The sequence below is a fragment of the Dromaius novaehollandiae genome, chromosome 9 (assembly GCF_036370855.1).
Source record: "Dromaius novaehollandiae isolate bDroNov1 chromosome 9, bDroNov1.hap1, whole genome shotgun sequence".
Lineage (NCBI taxonomy): Eukaryota > Metazoa > Chordata > Aves > Casuariiformes > Dromaiidae > Dromaius > Dromaius novaehollandiae.
The window spans coordinates 11,110,828-11,130,297 of NC_088106.1; the positions used below are offsets into that span (position 1 = coordinate 11,110,828).

Consider the following 19,470-nt stretch of genomic DNA (forward strand, 5'->3'; position numbering starts at 1 on the left):
TTATTTTAGACTTTGCATTAAATCAGTAGGGTAGTGCAAGCTGTTTGAAGCTCGGCTTTGATGTATTTAAATGTTTTAAAGTAATGCCTAGCATTTAATACAGACGTTTGCTAACATTAACTTTCATAAGTGCCTGATAAAAATAGCTTGCTTTCTTACTGCTTTAGGGGTATTTGTCTAATTAAATTCCTATGCTTAAACCATCAGCATTCACCACAAGATTTAGTTGTTCAGATAATGTCATCTACCTTAAATGCTGAATTATATCTAAATTTCCAACTGAATACTAAAGACTACACTAGCTCTATGACAAATACAATTGTGATTTGTTGCTACATATCACAATTACCCAGAAATGAGTGGGAGCAGCAGGAATAGCATTCAGATCTTCAGACTCAAAAAGACTTCTCTTTAAGTCTGTGTCAAAGCTGTCATTGACTTCAGTGACAATAGTATCTGGTCACAAGCACCCAGGTCTTTACTGCTTAAAATAATCTCCTTTAATTCTTAGCCACATAGGCCTAGAAGCTGTAGACATGTATTGGTGTACGTGTTTGAAGCTGAACACTATTTTGTTTTCACAAGTAGTAACTGTTTTCAGAGCAAAATGGAAGGTTTCAGAGAGATGATTTGTCATCAACACATTTTAACATCCAATTTTAACCTGTGGTTTAGCACCGTAAGAGGTAGGTGGAGGAGCCTGCCAAAATCAAGACAAGCAAAGCAAAGGTGTCCCACTCCTCCCAGCACGTGTAGCTTGCCTTGGGTTGCCAACACACCGTACACTTGCTTGTCAGTTTGTTTAAATCAGTCATCATCAGGAAAAGATTACATAAAAGCACAAACCCTTTTCAAAGTCTTTATTCCGCTGCTGCAATATGTTGTGCATGTTTTGCCTTTGTTAATATTATGAGAAAACAAAGATAAAAGTACAGCACTGCAGTTGCTAAGTAGCTCTTACACTTCATTACACTAGGAAACGGACTTGCAGTCAGAGAGACCATGCTGTGACGAGCCCACAAACGTGAGGGATGTACCGTGACAGGGGCTCAGGTAAGGGGGATTTATTCCACATCGACTATTTCTGTACAAATCCCTACGAGAGAGTGCTCGGATTCAAGTCACTCGGGCCCCTGGACGGCCCTTGTAATCCCGAAGAGGAGCCTCCGGGCAGCAAGGAAACCAGGACCAGCTCTTCTACACAGCCAAGCCCCTGGGTGGAAAAGGCCTGGAGCACCAGCATCACTGACTGCGGCGAAGGCAGAGGGCTGCTGAGCCCTCTCCTCTGACTGCTCTCCCACCCTTGCTTCTCCCCACCGAGCAGGGCCCCTCTCCCCTCCTGGGCCCTCACCCCAACCGCAGCTCTCCTGCCTCCACCCACCGCCTCCTCCTTCATCCATCCATCCATCCATCCATCCATCCATCAGCCCGCCCACCCCCTGCCCGCGCCTCTCCTTCCTTCCATCCCTTCCTTCACCTTTCATCCCCTCCCTTGGCGCCCATGCCTTCACCTTCCTTTCTGCGCAGCCACAGCCACAGCCACAGCCGCCCCCGCCCCCGCCCCCGCCCCCGCCCGCTGCTTCTCTCACCCGCCGCCCCTCCACCCCTTCTCCTGCCTCCATCCCCTCACCCTCCATCCCTCCCCCCTTCGCTTCCCGCCCCAGACGTCACTTCCGGGGGCAGGGCCGCAGCGCTGCGAGCCGCGGGGTGACGGGGCGGCAGCGTGATGGCGGCCGCGGGGCACCGGCAGCCGCGGCGGCTCGGGGCGCCGGGGGTGCTGCGCCGCACCTAACTCGGCGTCGGGCCCCTGCGCCATGGCGGGCGGCCGCGGCGGGCGGCTGGCCTGAGGCGGCGGCGCGGCAGCGGAGGGCGCGGCACTGCACTGCCCGGGGGTCCCGCCGCGGGGCCGCGACCCGCGCCGCCGGGCATGTTGCGCTGGGTCCGCCAGCAGCTGGTAGGTCGCTCCGCGGGGCCGCCGCGCCCCTTCCCCCGCGGCTCCCCCGGCTCCCGCGGCCCGGCCTGCCGCCGCCGGGTCCCTGGGGGTGGCGGGGTGCCCGGGGCGGGGTGGGGGGGGACGCGCCCCCTTCGCCTGGGGCTTTGGCTTCGTTGCTAACTGCTATTTTTAACAACTCTCCGAGGGATTTTTTTTTTTTTTTTTTTTTTTTTTTTTGCCTTGAGGCCAAGTTGAGGCTGAGGAAAGCGCAGTTCCTTACCTGTAGCTTCCATGGAAGAGGCTCCCCAAACTCGTTTTCCCAGGGGAATGACGGTGCCTTTTTCCATGGACTGGCGCTTCTGGGATTTGCTGGCCACTCTTCCTCCTTCGCCTTGCGAAATCTTTCCAGTCTTCTCCACCTAATGCGTGTCTGTCTCGTTTCCCTGTACCTGAGGCCTCTGGAGGAGGTGCAGCTGGCTGGGTTAAGATTTTAACTGTCTAGAAATGGAACAACGTCATATGTGAAATGCTTTTGGGGGAAAACCGTTTGGAAAATGCTGCACTTACGAGGTTTCTCCCTTTAAATACGCAGTACGTAGTGTGCTTGTTGTATTACGTTGTGCAAGGGAAATAAGGCAGCAATGACTGTAACGTCTGAGATGCTGTAGCAGCGGCAATACGTTGAGTTTGGCTGTTTCGATTGAAGTGTCGGCCAGCTCCCCGCCCCTTCCAACATTATTTTTCTTGCGTGTTCTGAATGAGGGAAATTACTTCTAAACACTCCACTCACAATTTTTTTTTTCCATTCATTGATGTTATATTACATCACAGGTTACCTTACTTAGATTTTTATATTCTGATTTGTAGACCTTTTTCTCATTAATGATTTATTTAACTTGTTATATCACTTTTTACAAAAGGGGATTTTTTTTCCTTATGTTTTTTCTCTTTTTCCACTACTGCCTTTCCTGTGGTCCAAAGCAAAGTTAAGCCTGTTTTTATTAAGTGCGTTGCATGAGGATTTTAAAACTAGTTTATGCTCTTGTAATTACCCTGTGTTTTTTTTTTGTTGTTGTTTTTTTTTTGTTTTTAAGATCTGTGTCTGAAGCACAGGGCTCGTAGTGATGGTCTTAGTGCCAGCTTGACAGTGCTGTATAGTCTGGTGTGACACTAAGGTTTGTTGACCTGGAAATTAATTTCTTTGACTGCAGTCTTCTGGTTTGTTACGGTCACACACATGTTTTCTAGGGTAAAGACTGTTTGGGGTAATGGTTATTTTTTTTTTTCCCCTTGAAGATGGCTTAAGGTTTGTAAATGCTATTTTTAAAGCACCATTATGTTGTCTTCTGCAGAGTTTAGGTTAGGAGGGGTGGGTGCATCAGTGCTAGGAAATATGTGTCAAACATGATTGCTTTTCTTTCTGTAAGTATATTGACCAGCTTTCGAGAGCTGTTTGTCATTAATAAAAAGTGAAGACTTAGACTAACAGAAGATGAGCAATGAACAGCCATAAGGGGTTTTTCTTCTTTAAAGGAAATTGTTTGAGGGGAAAATAACTGCTTAAAATTTGTCCTTGCACTAGTTTTGAAAAGGAAGAATTAGTATTGTAAAAGCAAAGGGTGATAAAAAGTCAAGATGTTTGAAAAAAGTTCAAGTATGGTACTAAGAAAAAAATGATTGGAAGGAGAAGTATTTTGTGCTTTTCTTTCTATAAACCTCAGTGTTTGAGGTTCAAGGCCTTTGTTGTTTCATAGCTCATTAACTCAAAACATGGCCTAAGATAGGTACCACACTGCATGGTTTCTTCTGAGGCACGCCCAGAAACCTCAGCCTTGTGTGTAATGAATGGTTTAATTTAGATACAACTGTGCGTTTGTTTCTTAATATGACTGTGATGTTTAGTTTCTGTTAGAAAAGGATGTGGAAGAGCTAAGCAGCTGGGGAAAGATGCTGAGAAAATAATCGGTGCTCAGGAAGAGGAGCAGAGTATTGGAATCGAAGGGTAGCAAAATCTGTATTTGATTTATGACTGATAGGAGTGGAGAGAAGAGTGTATGAGTTCAGATTCCTTTAGAGCATATATTTTTACCTGTGTTAGATGCAGCAACAGAGCTTGAAAAAATGTTCCCTCCCAGATGGGAGGGTTGGAACCAAGCATATATGTGGGAGTCTGATTTACGTGGGATGTTTTAGTAGTACAAAAGAAGAAATGTTGCAGTGGAAAAATGTTGGAAAGTAGTAAGGTATTGGGAAAGGGGGAGGGACTGGCACTTTGCTGAAGGCACTTTTAAGTAGTTATTCAGTACTGTCTGTACAAAACTAACCAAAGTTTTGCAACTTCTTGTTTGTTTAAAAGGCCAGTAGTTCATATACTAATTAATGAGATTGTCCTGAACACTTACGTGTTTGAGAACTTGTGTTCTCCAGAGTTGTAAAAGGGCAGGGAAAATGAAGCAGGTAGGCTTAGAAGTAATGAGAAGACCTGCTAGGCAATTCAGATGATTTCAGCTAAGTTCTTTAAGTGGTGACTTTGCTGTGCTTTATTCTGTGACAATCTGTGCATGCCTGTATGCTGCATAAAGGAATGATTAGTCCTCTGAGAATAGGAGATATGTTGAGACTATAAGACTTTATACATCTTTATTATTGCCTTACAAGTCCAAAACAAATTTCTAACTGAGTTAAGTAGCACTTGTCCTTTCAATGATTTGCTGTATAAAAAGATAGCGATAGTAAGGCTATTACTCAGTCTTCAATGCCTGTGTGGGAATCTCTTACAATATTGTCAGTTTGTTCCAATACGTTGACATGTATTCTGCTTTGTTGGCTCAGTACCAATTAAAAACCCCCAGATCTTCAGTTTTTGTTCATCTATCACTGTCTCGTGCTAACTGTAGGTAGCAAGTAAGTCATTGACAATGTGCAAGTTAAGTAGTTAACAGTTGGAAGTACCTAAGTTTTAGTAAGAAGAAAAAAAAGGCAGAGATAAAATGGGGTACAATAAATTGCTTTAAAAAATTGAGTAAAATGCCCCAATACGTTTCCTTAAGCAAAAAAGATGCTTGAATTCTAGCACTGTTATCCTGAGATCTCAGCAAGACAGTAGGCCTGTAGATTTATTGAGGGTTGCATAACACCACAGGCACAGCCAACTCTACTTAAAAAAAAAAAAAAAAAAAAAAAAGGAACTAAGTAAACAACAGTTGATAGGAAGCACCAGTACTATTTAAAAATGGTACAGGACATTTTATTTACTTTTCCAAATATGATATATTTGACTACAAAAAAAAAAAAACAGATTTTGTCAGCGGTGTTTTGCAGCCTATCAGATGAAGAACTCTAGTTCCATTGTGACATTTTTCGAGTATGTAGAGCCAAAATTGCCATTGGCCATGTTAATGACATTGAAACTTTTTGTGTAATTTATCTGAGAGCTTAAGAGCATGTGTTTGACTTCACTTTTCCTTTTCTGTTATGTGACAGGTATCAGTAACCTGTTACTTTCTCCTTGTATAGCAGACTGTTAAGTTGTTTAATGATGTAACTTTGCCCTGTATTTGGTGGAGTAGCTAAATAACTTTGTGTGTAAATTATCTAAGTTCATTATCTGTTACAAGGTTCCCTTTAACACATTTAAGGGTGTCTGGGTTTCCCTTCTGGTTGCTGTTGTGAAGAGTTTGAGCCTCTCAATCTGTTATCTAACAGTGCAATGATGCACAAAAGACATTTCATGGGGAAAAACCTAAGAGCTACCTGGATGATGATCCAAGAGTAGCAGAATTGTGCTGCATTTGGCAGAGTATCTTGTTCCTACATTATGAGAACCTGAATGCTGTTGTGCATTAACAACTTTTACACTGTGCAAAGCAAGATATTCAGGCAAATGCAGCTCTAATACTTAACTACAAGTCAAAGACAAAATATATAGACCAATTCCTTTGGATCAGTGCCTATTTTAAATAGAAAAACTAGTTACCAAACTATTTTATCACAGGAAGATTCATGGGTCATAGGAAACCGTTCAGGTTGGAAGGGACCTCAGGAGGTCATCTAGTCAGAGCTTCTAAGTGGTCTGCACTGAAGGACAGTTATGGAGATTTTTTTTGCCTGTTCTGTTTTCTTCAAGGACAATATCTGTGGGAGGGTTCCTATTCATCATTTGGATAGGTTCTAATGAAAATGCTCTTTATTAATAAGAGAAATGTCCTTGAACAGATTAGCACTGGAGGCCTTTATGTTTGGGATTTTTTTCCCTTTCTTTCCAGGTGTTAGGGTCTGTTAAGGCGTCCTGAGAGACGTGGATGGAGTTCTGTAATAACTTGCAGTTATCTGTATTCTGAACAAGGTGGACAATGTTTGATCACATTGTTTACACTGACATTTGTGTATTATTTTCACGTAAGCACTTTTAAGAATTGAAGTGATTTTTTTTTTATTGCCTGTGTTTTTTTAATACTGAAGGTACTTTGAACTATTCCAGTTATTGAGGATTGTAGCTTGTGAAATCACATGTTCCTTTTCTAGAGTAGAATTTTTCCTCCTCTTGTCTTACTCGTCATTTGTTGAAGCCTGTGGACGTTTTTGGCCAAAATTAAATGGATTTCTGCTCTTGTATACCAGAAAAATAAATGCATGTTTGCCTTAAGTAAGAGTTCCTTTGGTTAGAACTGCTCAGCTGCTTGCTACTGTATTGTCACTGAAGGATTACAGTGAGATGTGTATTAGAACAGCCCAAAGGTTGCACTGCCTTGTATTAGAATCGGGGTAGGTTGAGAATTGGGGGATTATAATTCCCCTCATGTAACTTCACACAGGAGAAAATGTGGCCCTGTTTTTTTACTAGAGATATTTGTGATCTGCTGGACTTGTCCACCCAGCGTGTTTGGGATTTTTTTTACACTTATTTTCTTTTTATATTCTGCAACTGCTAAGGACTGATACATATGCAGTACAGCTTATTCCAGAGCATGCAGAATCTGACCCTATCTTCAGCCAGCTGTCTGCTTCATACGGAAACATGCACTATGTCCTGTGTATAATTTTTAAATCTTATCTCATAAAAGTTAAACTCCAGATTTAAAAATTGCTTAACAAAACAGTGTGAAGTTTAGCTGGTTTGATTAGATTTTATTTAGTTATTTATTTATTTAGAAAGTGGTTTAAAAAATAGGAAAATCTGGGTTGTCAGAAGTGCTGTCTTGCTGTGAGATTTGGTTATTCGATCTGTATCTTGTCCCATCTTGTATTTTTCCTGGTCGTGAGCCTTTTATAAGCAGGAAATTTTTACTGTGCCAAACTTCCGCTTGTCACACACAATAATATGACCATTTGATTGACTGTACAGTATTTCTGCACTAACGCAGTCCTCCCTCTCTTAATAGCTACTGTCTATTTATATTTTTGTGACTCAAGGAAAAAAGAGTATTATTTTGTTGACAGAGAGTAAAAGCTTTTTCATGCATCCTGGTCAGTCTGTGGTATCTGATGGGGTGTTGGAGGGAAGGGTTGGGATCGATGTCTCTTAGTTTGTTACTAAGAGATAACCTCTGAACTCACATCAAAAGGTGAAGTTTGTAATCTAAGCCAAGAACATATGTGCTGAATTTAATAATTGATCATCATCGGTATCCCTTTTGTCTAATCTTGGATGGGCTGGCTGAATTCATTAGAATTTGTGTTTGCTTTGTAATGGAGTAGAGAGAGAGAAGTTTTGAGGAAAAAATACAGGCATGTGTTAAATTTCATTTAAAACATTGTGACTTGTCTTTTGCTAGTGATCTATCACCTGATTTTTGCTACCGTGTTGTGGAGTCCTCTGTAGTTATGACTGTGTTACGTTCTGTTTCGTTTTGTCGGAGGTAAAAGGTATTTACAGCATACCTTAAAAAAATCCTTTAATTGCTTGCACAAAGACTCTTTATAAGCCATCAGATAAGAACTGCAGCAAAATAGATCTGACAAAGTGTTTCTGTAAATGCAAGGTCATCTCTTCCAGCAAAACACAGGTGACTTATTTGAAGCTAGACTTTATTTTATACAGATCCCTTTTCTACTGCCTCCTGTTGAAAAACACTTAGCAACAGCAGTGGAAAAGACAGAAAGTAGGACCTACAGCTATACCATGATTTAAAAACCAAAACCCTATGATTCCTTGGCCTCCCACATACTGTGTGACTTAAGAGGACTTTTTTTCTTCTTGTTTACTTTGAGAGTAAAAATAGGTATAGGAAAGGGAACTTTCCTTTAAATGGGATGAGAAAGGTAATGACGTAGACTCAAAGCAATCTGTTTTGTTTTCAGTCTTAGTATTTTGCCAAAAAAATAGGTTTTAAATAGTATGTACCAAAGTGTATATTTTGATATGTTCTGTTACTTTTTTTTACTTTTATTATGCCCTATGCACCTTTTTGTGCTAGTTTTATATGTGGGTCTGCTATTTTTTGCAGATATTTACATGTTTGTTTGGAAAAAAAATTGCAGCAAAATACAAAGGAAGCTTAGGATTTAGCAAGCCTTAGGGATAAAGCTGTTTACAGACATGTCTGAAAGCAGTATATCAGCATGCTATTTAGATTGTAATTCATGTTTGAACTAAAACTGAAATTAAAGCAGTATCTGGTAGAAGGAATGGAGTAGACTCCAAGCTATAATGTGAAGTTTTACAGAGCAGACTTTATCAAAGCATGTTAAAAGGAAGAAGTAGACAGTTCTAACTATGAACCTAATTCTCTTCCTGTGAAATTAGTTGAGCAACAACTGTCAGAGCAATAGTCAGTACCATTTTGGCACACGTTTTGAAAAAAAACTGTAATATTTGTTATTTAGGAACAGGAAGAATGTTTGGAAGGGAAAAAAAAATACTTAGACTTTTTGTAGAGGAGCTAATAGGCTTACCCAGACACTGCCTACTAGAATTAATCCAGACGTTGAAAATGGCAGTTAAAAAATGTTTTTGTATGGACTGAAGGTCATGTAAGTATTCCAAAATGACAGTAAGCCCTCATGCTTGTACAAAATAGTGCTATAAACTGAAACTTCAAACAAGTAGGTAAACAGCATTTCATTTTAAGATAATAGTGCCTATAACATGCAAGTAAATGAAGAGATGTATGATTCTTCTGTATTTGCCCATCATAGACTTGACAGATAGCTTTTTCATAATACACAAAAATTATATCTGCAACATTGGAACTGCATTCTAGTTTTAAGTAAAAAAGAAGGTTCATAATCTGTCACAGATTTGGATTGCCTATTTTATAGCAGAATTTTTTTCTTTGACTTTCAACATTAAGTGACTTAAATGAGCCTATTCACTATGAAGAAAGGATACAATTAGATTTTATTTTTAAGATATTATGGTTAATCTAGGTATCTGAAGTATTTGTGCATTGAATATTTCATTTGCCATACTTAGTGTGGCAAATCCCTGTCTCTTAGTGTGATTCAGTTTGCTTAGTAACTGCTATTTGTGTGATTGATTATTGCAGAATTGTGGTGCTTTAAGTATGTAAAGTACTTTATCTTGAGCAGTGTTCTTAAAAGTGGGTATTGGTTTTTGAGATCTCAGTTCTTATTTTATAAAATATGAAGCCTTGTAGTTCCTGATGGGTGTCCAAATCTTTGCAAATCCTACCTAGAATCCATTTGTACGTGTCAGGGTGGGAGATGGTATGGCAGATGAAGATAACTAAAGCCCACAGAGGAAAGCAATGTTAATTCTGCATTTTAAATTGTGTAGTTAGAGCCTCAAAGGCATCTTCACTCCTGCTGCTTTAGAGCAATGCGCTGCTTCAGTCAGGAATTGCTGCAAAAGACCACAGTTCTTGGACCACAGACACTGTCAAGCCTAAACTTCTCTCAGATCTCTTGGACCTTTATCATAATCGTTGTTTGTTTGTTTAGGGAGTGTGTTTTTGCTTTTTTAAAAAAAAAAAAAAAGTTTGATAGTCCTGAATGGTCTTGCGATGTAGTTTGGGAACCACTCACAGATTCATTGACATTAAGAATTGCTTCTTAGAGTCTGAAAGTTCATTACATTGTTTTTTGTGTTACAGCTGAAGACACATTTATTGTAAAGTCTCTTTTTTGCCCTGCCTGGTGCTGATTGCTTTACCAAGTGTACATTTGATTCTTGCCAGTATTCTCTGCACTGATTTTCTTCTTTAGTGATTTCCTAGTTCATTGCTTGTTACTAGCAGATTTTCCCCTCTGCTACGGTATGGACAGCTGATGTTTTAGCTTGCCATTATATCCAAGTAGCACAGAGTGTGTGGTTAGAGGCTATTGAGAGAAACTGGAAATGCTTTGGTACCCCACAAATACACATTTTCTTGCAGTTTTTAGTGGCAGGTGAAAGTTTGTTTTGCCTGAACAGGCATTTCTAGTCATGTAACTTTTCCTTGGTCCAGAGTTTGACAAAGTGGTAAGGATGTGTGCACACATTTCCTAACAAAATCACTACTGAAGAAACTGAGGAAAAGCACCACTGGATCTGTCGATCTTCAAAATGATCATTTTTATAATCTGTGTGTCTGATTATGAAGGGGAGCATCCTGATATAAAGCAACAGGTGAGGGTGTGTTGTAGTCTTTTGGCTAACTAAATGGGTTGAATGCACCAGAATAACAATTCTAATAATCCTGTAGGAAAAAAATGCGAAGCTTGAAATTCTGTTCAAGAACCTCAGAAAAAAGTAGCTGATGTACAGCGTTAATTTTGGTTTATCATGTGATGTCTAGAATGATTATGCTTTAAATACTGTGATTTGGATTGTAGGAGAGGATAAGAAAATCTTGGTTAAAACTCCTTGCTGGTACTGGAAGCTGGTTGTGTCATATCAGTCCTTGAGAGCTGTGTTCAAAGTACAAACTTGCCTTCTCAGCTTGCTTTTCCTGACTGATTTTATTGATATTACAAGGTCAGTATGTTTGACATCAGTCACTTGCATAGAGAAACTGGGAAGTATGTTACCAGTGAATTAGGCCAGTTTAGCTTGTTTGTTATTTTTGTAGCTAAATAAGGAGTAGATATGTTTTTAAATTTTAAGTAGCAATTTCTCCAAATTATTTTTGTGAACAGCTAATCAACTGTTTGACAAAATAAGGTGAAGTAGGAGACCTTGAGCTGAGTGTTACCAGGACTTTGTTCCAGGCATGAGTCTGACTTTTCCAAATGTGGTACTATTTTTTTTTTTTTATTATTTTTTTCCACACTCCGTGAAAAGAATCTTTCTTCATGATTTCTTGGGCCTTGTTTCCTACAGTGTTTTCATTTCAATCACAATAATATAGGTTGGTTATAGTAATTTTGGGAGGTTACCACGTGATTTGTTATCAGGTATGCTAAATAACTGTAGACACAGTAAACTGAAAAAGGGAGTTGCAAGTGCAAGACTTAACACTGTTTTATTTCTTTATGGCAGTAATTTTTAGAAGAGGAGGGGCAATTTGCTTGGCACTGTATAAACCTCAGGGTGCTTAAGGTGCTTTACTACTTCTGTAGCTAATGCAGTGTTTAAATTGCTGCAAGAAAGGCTGTTTCTTCCTTCATGCTAACCTTTGGTATGACAAATTTTGTTTGACTACTGCCCAGTTATATGACTGAAAGAATTTTTGAGTACCAATTTACACAGACTTCTGAAAATGTGCATTGTGTGCAAATAGTCATTTCTGACAAAGTGGAAATGATTCCACGTATATTTTTAAAAAATCCTAAGTCCTAAGTACACTTCCGCAGAACAACTTTCATCAAAATGTAACATTGAAGCAGTGTAATAACAGGTTTTTGGGCTATCTGCCATGGAATATGTTGTTCTGTTTCTGCAGCCAGGGTCGAAGTCGGTCACCTCCCTAGGGAAAAGGCTTCCTGTGATAGTCTTTTGTTCTTTTTGTATTAATATTATTGCCTAGTATGTGGTGTTCAAAGGGAACAGGGTGTCTGGGGGATTGTTACTTTCCATAGTAGTATTTAGTGCGGTTTTTGAAAAGAGGAAGAAGGTCTTGTTGAGACTTCCTTCTTTCATACCCCTTTCACTAAAAACTGGTAATGCAGCAGAAGTTCTTCTAGCAAATAATAATTTTGCTTTTTTCCCTGTAAAACGTGTGAATGATGAACAAGAAACACTGAGATTCTGATGAAGTAGTTGTGGTAAGGTATAAGTAGTTGTATGCAAAGCATAAGCAAATAGTGTTTGTCGAATGATCTGAAATTATTGCTGTATTTATTCCAAAGCTTGAAACATAGTAATTGATGTGTTGTGCGCTGGTCTCGTGTCACCAATCTTGGCTGAAAGATCTGCAGGTTTCTGCTCTCACTCAACAGTGCTCTAGAGTGTTTGAGGAAGAACATTAATACATGCTCCCAGGAGATAAGCTTTTTTAATGCTAGTATTTATGAAATGAGTCTGAAAGTCTAGCAGTAGATACTGTATATCATACCAACAAATTGGCTGAAATAATGTTCTTTTTTTCGTCTGCTTACACTTGCAGGTGTCAGGAGGGCAGTCTCTTCCTTTACACACATTTTTGTTGTGCTGCTTCTCTTCTAGCTACACTGCATATTTTCTCTGGTTGCCTAGTTTTTTGTTCATGCTAACACTGATTCCTCAGCAGCAATGTAAAAACTCTTCTTCTGCATTACCCCCTTACCTTCTACCACCAAGCTATTGGTATGACCATGCAACTAATTGGTTTGGGGAACTGATTCCTTTAAAAAGAAGTAACCTGGTAAAATGGTAGTTTTGTTATGAAGTCAGTGATCTATGCACATAGGTAGATAACAGTACACTAGAATAACTGTAGGAAAACTGACTTTTATTGAAAGATATCAGTGAGAGCTATGATTCTTTTTGTAAGATTGAAAACTTAGTTTATGAATTCTCTTTTCATGCTCTTTAGTTGCAGAAATCCTTTGACAAGGGCATGTTACCCTACTTTCGCAGCTGAGTTTGGTAATGACATTAGAAGGAAAGAAAGAAGCTTCTTGGAAGTGAAATTAGGAAATAGTTTGTTTCCTGCATCTCTTTTGATAACTTGCATGAAGATACTGTGCAAAACACTTTTTTGCTGGACAGAAATTTGGGCTATGACTCAGTTCTGTTGCAGAAGCAGGGTCTGTGACTAGCCACATAGTTACAGGAAAAAGTTAAGTGAGTTAATTGTTCAAGAAATGAAATTCGTTTAAATTCAACTTCTGTATAGAATTATTCCTGAAGAGATGTATAATTAATACTTCTCTGGAAGATCTGCTTGATTGCAGTCCCACCAGATAATTATATGACGACAGAGGCGTTGGGTAATTTGGAATGATCATAGTCACAGAAATAAGACTTGTGCGATCTGGGTTCTGCTCCCATCTCTGCTGCTTATTTGCTGCCATGACTAAAGTCAAGTCACTGAGGTTGTCAAGGATATGTCCTTTTCCAGCCATAGCGCTGTTGGCTAAAGAGATTCTTGTCCCCAGCCTATCTTGCTCATACATCGCCATCTCCGTAGGTGTAATGGTTGAGCGTTTTTTGCACTTTCTCCCTCATCCATCTCAACAAAACAGAGTTAAATTAAATGTGTGCAGACTGTTGTTTTAAGCTTGCTTAGCCGCACAACTGAAGCTGTAAATTTGACGGCCTGAGATTCTGATTCGGCCAATACATTCCTCACTTTCAGTCAGTTCAGTCTACTTCAGCAGAAATATTCTCTGATAGAGATGCTCATGGAGTTAGACTTTGTCATAAACATGTCATAAAACTCTTGAACTTTCAGGTTATCTGACAGTGGCGTAAAAGGGGCATATAAATGCAGTGGTACTGGGTGCCTAAGTGTCCTAGTCACTTTGAAATTTTTAATTCGTTTTAATAACTTTGTGAGTAGCACAGAGATTAGCATTTATCATCATCAGAATACTGCAGGTTGTTTTCTTTTTTTTTTTTTTTTCTGTTTTACCCCTGCTTTTTGTCTGTTTTAGAATAGAATTTTTGCAACCTGGAGAATGTGACTTTCTGAATTGAAAGCATCTGGCATTTTGTGAGTGCCAGACATTTTCTGAGACGGGAAAGAGCTCTTTACTTAGTCTTATTAATTAAGTACATTTATCTTACCCACAGAACATTTTTATTGTGGCATATTTGGTATTGATTTAAAAATAATTTGCCACTAGTGTCAGATATCCAAAATACTTTTGCTAGAAATACTGTTCTCTTTTAGATTTCAAGTCAGTGCTCAACAGGTATATCTTTTTTTCATCTTAACTTCATACTTGTATTCCTTTTTTCAAAGTTGTGAACAACTCCTTCCTTTTGTTCTTGGCTTCCTATATATTTTTCCAGTGTTTTCTCCTATCTACTTATTTGTCTCCTTGCTCCACTCTTATCTTTAAACAGACTTTCATGCTAGAGCATGTGATTAGAGCAGCCTTCCACTGTTTGTCACCTAAAAGTTTATTCTCCTTCAAATCTCCTTGAAAAATCTCCATTCCTCTCTTTCCTCCTCTCTTTCTTCTGGACCTTCTTTCTTTCTGAAGCAGAATATTTCTGTATTGATGATGCCAAATATAGTGACTTGTGTGTTTGAGAGGATATTTTAATTATTCCTTTCCATTAAAATGACGCCATCCTAAATGTGAACATACCTAATGCCCTATGTTAGACAACTTTATGGATTAGAAAATAATCATTTTTTATGTCCTTCCTCGCATTCCCTGTTCATCATCCTGCTTAGTTAACTGACGCAGAAGTATCTGTTGGAGTTCTATGAAGTATCAGTTTGTATTCGACAATGAGCCGAAGTCTGAGCATGGTTTCACAAGCAGAGCAATGCAACTGTGAAGTTGGTTTCCTCACTTCGAGTAGCGGACTTGTTGATGCCCTTTCTACCTGCTTCATCAGTTGTCCTCTCACTTGGCATCCAAGAGCAAGGAAACTTTGTATACATGGCACAAATCGTATTTATCCTGTTTTAAGATTATTAATGTCTGTGATTCTCTTGCTGAAATTTATCACTTTGTTCCATCTCTTAAACCTTCCTGTTTTTTGTCTTTGTCTTGGCTTATTATCTAAATTATTACAGTTTTACTGTCTTGCTTGCTTGTCTTTTGTTATCACCTGCTTCTCCAGGCCCGAATGTTAGAGTTGGAAAGGGCTGTCAGTGAGTCATGTAGCCCCAGGAAAGGCCCAAATAAAGATAGACTAGAATGACCTAGATATAAGCCCTTCTGTTACAGAGACATTGCAGCCTCCCCATGTGACTTATTTTGGTTTTTAATTATTCCTTTCCATCAGAAAGGAATTTTTGTTTGTTTTTCCAATAGCCAAGCTAAGTCTCCCTAGTGACAGCTGAAGCCTATTTCTAGTCTTCCTTGCCCTTCAGATAGCTCCTTTTCTCAGTGGAACAGTTTTTGTCTGTTGGAAGATTTGTTAGAATATCCCAAGCTTCCTCTCCTTTAGGCTAAATGACCCTAATCTGTTTGCTCTTTCCTTTTTAAATTGGTCAGCCTTGTGTTGTATGTCATGTTTTCAGGATCTCTTGTCACTCACGTCCAGCTCCTCTGGATGCTGTCCAGTTGATTCACAGTGCTTGAATTGTGGCACCCACTCCACTTCCAGCTTTATTGGTACTGGAGGCCTTTTTCTCAATGATGTGACATTACTGACTCACATTCAACTTGTGGTCTGCTGTCGCCCTTTCATCCTTTTCAGCACAATTCTTACATGTGCCGTTTGTTGTAGTTTTGTAGATGCAGTTAAACCTGTCTAACCATAATGTCTTGCAGTCCTCCATGTGTCTGGTTGGTCAAGATCATTTTGAATTCCGTTTTTGTCATTTGATGTTCTTGCAGTCCCAGTGTGGTGTCATCTGCAAGTTTAGTTAGTGTATTCCCCTTTCCCTCACTGTGGTAGTTGATGAAAATACTGAACGTTAGACCTGGAACAGGACTTGCTTCTGTAAGACCCCCTTCAGATCTTCTGTTTTCACCAAGAAACTATTGATAAGTATTCCTGAGCATACTTTATTAACTAATCTTGTAGGAATTTATGTAATCATATGTCCCTAGCTGTTTTATCAGACAATTGTGAGACAGCATCAAAAGTCTTATAAAAATCAAGCTATGACATTTACTGCTTCTCCCCTGTCCGCAAGACCTGTTGTCTGTCACAGGGGAAAATGGATTATTTGCCATGATTTCAGGCCACTTAAAAGAACCTTCTAAGCAAGCACACCTTCCCATGTGGAAGCTTAGTGAAACGTCATCTTCTGCCACTTGCAAATAGCTTTTACTTATGCTGAGTTTTCAACTTGTAGTGTGAATTCCGTGTTGTGTAGGGCACACTCTGCAGCTTTCAGCTTAAATTCATCTGGCAAACTTTGGGTTCATTATACGCTGCTCATAGAGACATGTCTTCCATTCTGGTTCCCCAGACACCATCTTTCCAGTGACTCCCTAAACCGCTTGCTCCGCAGTTGAGGCAAAAAAAAAATCCACTTTAACTAAGTGGAATCATACACTTTTCCCCTTTCTTAACTTTCATAAGGCCTTAAGTTTGCATGACGTTCTCTATCCTTTTTAAGACTTAAGAATATTCTTATTTTATTTTATTTTCCAGAATGAAGACACAAACCCGAATCAATTTTATTTTTTAATTCAATTTTTGAAAATTCTCTGGACACAGCAGAGTTTAATTTACAGGTTAATTTTGTTTCATGCTCAAAAGCCACTAGTCCAAAGCTTCTGCTTCATACCTGGATATCTTCAGCACAAAGATAGCAGAATTTTACAAAACTGGCATTAATAAAGTACTCTTTCTTGATCGTCTGTTTGTTATTTTGTGTTTCAGGGTTTTGACCCACCACATCAAAGTGATACACGAACTATTTATATAGCAAATCGTTTTCCCCAGCATGGCCATTATGTTCCTCAGAAATTTGCAGACAACAGAATCATATCATCCAAGGTGAGAAATCAATTTACCATGTGAGAAGTAGTCGATATGTTACTAAAGAAGTTGTATAGTGAAAATGTGTATATAATGTCTAATGGTACAAGTACAATATTCAGTGTCAGATAGCTTTTTCTGAAAAAATATCACAAGTTAGGGTATCTCCTTCTTTCTGTGTTGTTTCTCTCTTACTCTCTTCCCATCACTCACTCCTTCCTCAGAAGCTGACTAATTACAGAGTGATTGAGCATGTTGGTCAGAATTTCTGAAGAAAAACACATTTTAAACCAACATATTCATCCATTACTGGATATAATGCACAACACCATTTAAAAGGAGGACGGAAGGTTGTGAGGATTTATAAAATAGCCATTTCTAAGTCAATGTTCTGCATAAAATAAATCATAGCAGTGAACTGCGATTGCAGATTCCTTCCTAGTGTGGCCTTGGACTAGAATCAGTAGAAATGATGGTGGGGATGTTTCTTGCCTCTGGAGTGTAGGAGAGAAAGTTGCAGCTGCAGGAATTAATTTCTCCTGTATTTCCCTGGCTGCGAGCAGCCAAATGACTCCAGGTGCTCCTGTCTCAGTTGGTAGGAGAACATTCAAAACTTTGACCGTGAAGTCAACGCAGTTGCTACTTCTACTTCCCTTCTAGGTGCACTTCACAAAAGAGAGGGAAAGATTGGATGCAGCAGTTTGTGTGGCAGTGGGACAAAACAAAAAGGAGTTTTGGGGGGAGGGGAGAAGAGATTAAGAGTGAAAAGATTTGTGTTAAGAGAGTTTGGAAGAAAACTGAATTTCACTGAAAAGTTATTCCATATGTAATAACTGCTCTTTTTTTTTTCTTTTTTTTCTTCAGTATACAGTGTGGAATTTTGTTCCAAAAAACTTATTTGAACAATTCAGAAGAGTAGCCAACTTTTATTTTTTGATTATATTTTTGGTTCAGGTAAGTTGGGTAATACTCATACTTAGCATAGTGTTAGAAGTTAAGCTGGAAATGGGGATTTATATTGTAAATTTTGGCAAGGATTTTCTGTTTTAGGAATTTCTTGACTTCTGTTAATATTTTCTGCCTATAAAAATACTATATTTCCAGCTTCTCTATGAAAGTAAAATAATTTTAGAGAGAATACATCCAAATTTGAAGTATACTGTCCTTAGGTTTTATCTTTATGAATGTTAAAATCCTTAAGTGTGCTTCTTGGCATTACTCTGTAGAAGTGCAGATATTCAAGTTCACTTGCATTAAGTTGGGCAGTGCACTTACTGTTGAGCTGAGAATGGATTATCATAAGTTCTTGGTATGTCATATTCTTATTGTTTGTAGAATCTTGCTTTTGTAAATCAACAGTTGTCACACAGTTCTAAAACCCTAAAATTGAATTTGTTCACCTAAAATGAACACTTAAAAACTTAAAATTAGTATTGACAGTTTGTCAGGTTTGAAGGCATCAGTTAGTGTTACTGTCAGTGCAATATAGGTCAGAAATATCACTGTGGCTTTTGTAACCAAGTATGCGTTTCTTCTAATAATGAACATCTACAGATATGCTCAAAGTATGAGAGCCTGTAAATTTACTGTGATCTTTGCACCCTTAACTCTGTAATTGTACTTAAATTCTGATGAGCTATTGCAGACTTAGTAGATGAAAGGATAAGTAGGAAAGGTTGCAGGGGGAGGTAATACCTTTCAAAAGACCAACTCTTATCTGAGACAAGACAAGATTTTGGGGTACACATTAGTTATGAAATAAAGTGCTTTGAACATGTACAGCTCTCCACAGTGATTAACTAGTATTTTCAATATGCCTCTGAAATAGGTGATACTTCATTTGACAGAGGCAGGAATATTGAAGAGTTTATAAGATTTGGCCATGTGCAAGATGTTGGTGGCAGTGCTAATTCTGCGTTTGTTCATTAATTGCCTCCTGCGTCCCTTGCTCTTGTTCTTTCACGTTTAGAAAGACTGAACTTTCTAATAGGCTGAAAATTCCTGTGTTGGAAGCTACTAAAGTCATCTAACCTAGTTCAACAGAATGCATTGCCCACCCTGTCTTTCTAATTAGGAAGACTGCTGTTGTGATGTCTCACATTGTTTAACACATCATAACATGAGGAAGATGGGAAGATGCTGGAGATGGAACATAGGCCTTACTTACTGTTACCATAGACAACATTACATTTTTTTTAAAGCTTTTATTTGTTCCTAACAAAAATTTACCAACATAGTTCAGTTTTGAGTCACTTTCTTTTCAGTTAATTTTGACTATAGTAATATCTAAGTATGATGTCAATGAACAAATATGTATCTGAAGTAAGGGCAGAACTTTTATTCAGCATGTAATCTTGTTCTTCTCTCAGTTCATGACTCAAGTGGATACCCTCATTTCTTTTATAAAAGTGAAAACAAGAACAAAAAAATACCCACGACAAAACCCCTTTGGTATCAGTTGTATGGGATGTCTTGAATAAAGTTCTTCTCAGAAACCTAACAGGAAAAAAGTTGCAGTCGGTTTTCGTCTTCATCATCAGAACAGAGTTTTATTCACATACCATATGAAATTCCATTAATATCTAATATTTTTATTTTTATAAGGCAAAGTTGC

The 19,470-nt window shown here is 38.8% G+C and overlaps 1 protein-coding gene across 11 annotated transcripts in view; it reads left to right on the forward strand.

Annotated features, from left to right (window-relative positions):
- Positions 1-1,641: 1,641 nt before the first annotated feature.
- Positions 1,642-19,470, forward strand: part of ATP11B (ATPase phospholipid transporting 11B (putative)) — a 73,075-nt gene continuing 55,246 nt past the window's right edge. For all 11 annotated transcript variants that reach the window (XR_010390466.1, XR_010390467.1, XR_010390464.1 and 8 more), the window contains exons 1-3: positions 1,642-1,954; positions 16,758-16,874; positions 17,721-17,810. Coding sequence is in view for 7 of the 11 variants with exons in the window: in XM_064516658.1 (XP_064372728.1) it covers positions 1,928-1,954; positions 16,758-16,874; positions 17,721-17,810 (234 nt within the window). In the remaining 4 variants the exon portion in view is untranslated. The remainder of the gene's footprint in view (positions 1,955-16,757; positions 16,875-17,720; positions 17,811-19,470) is intronic.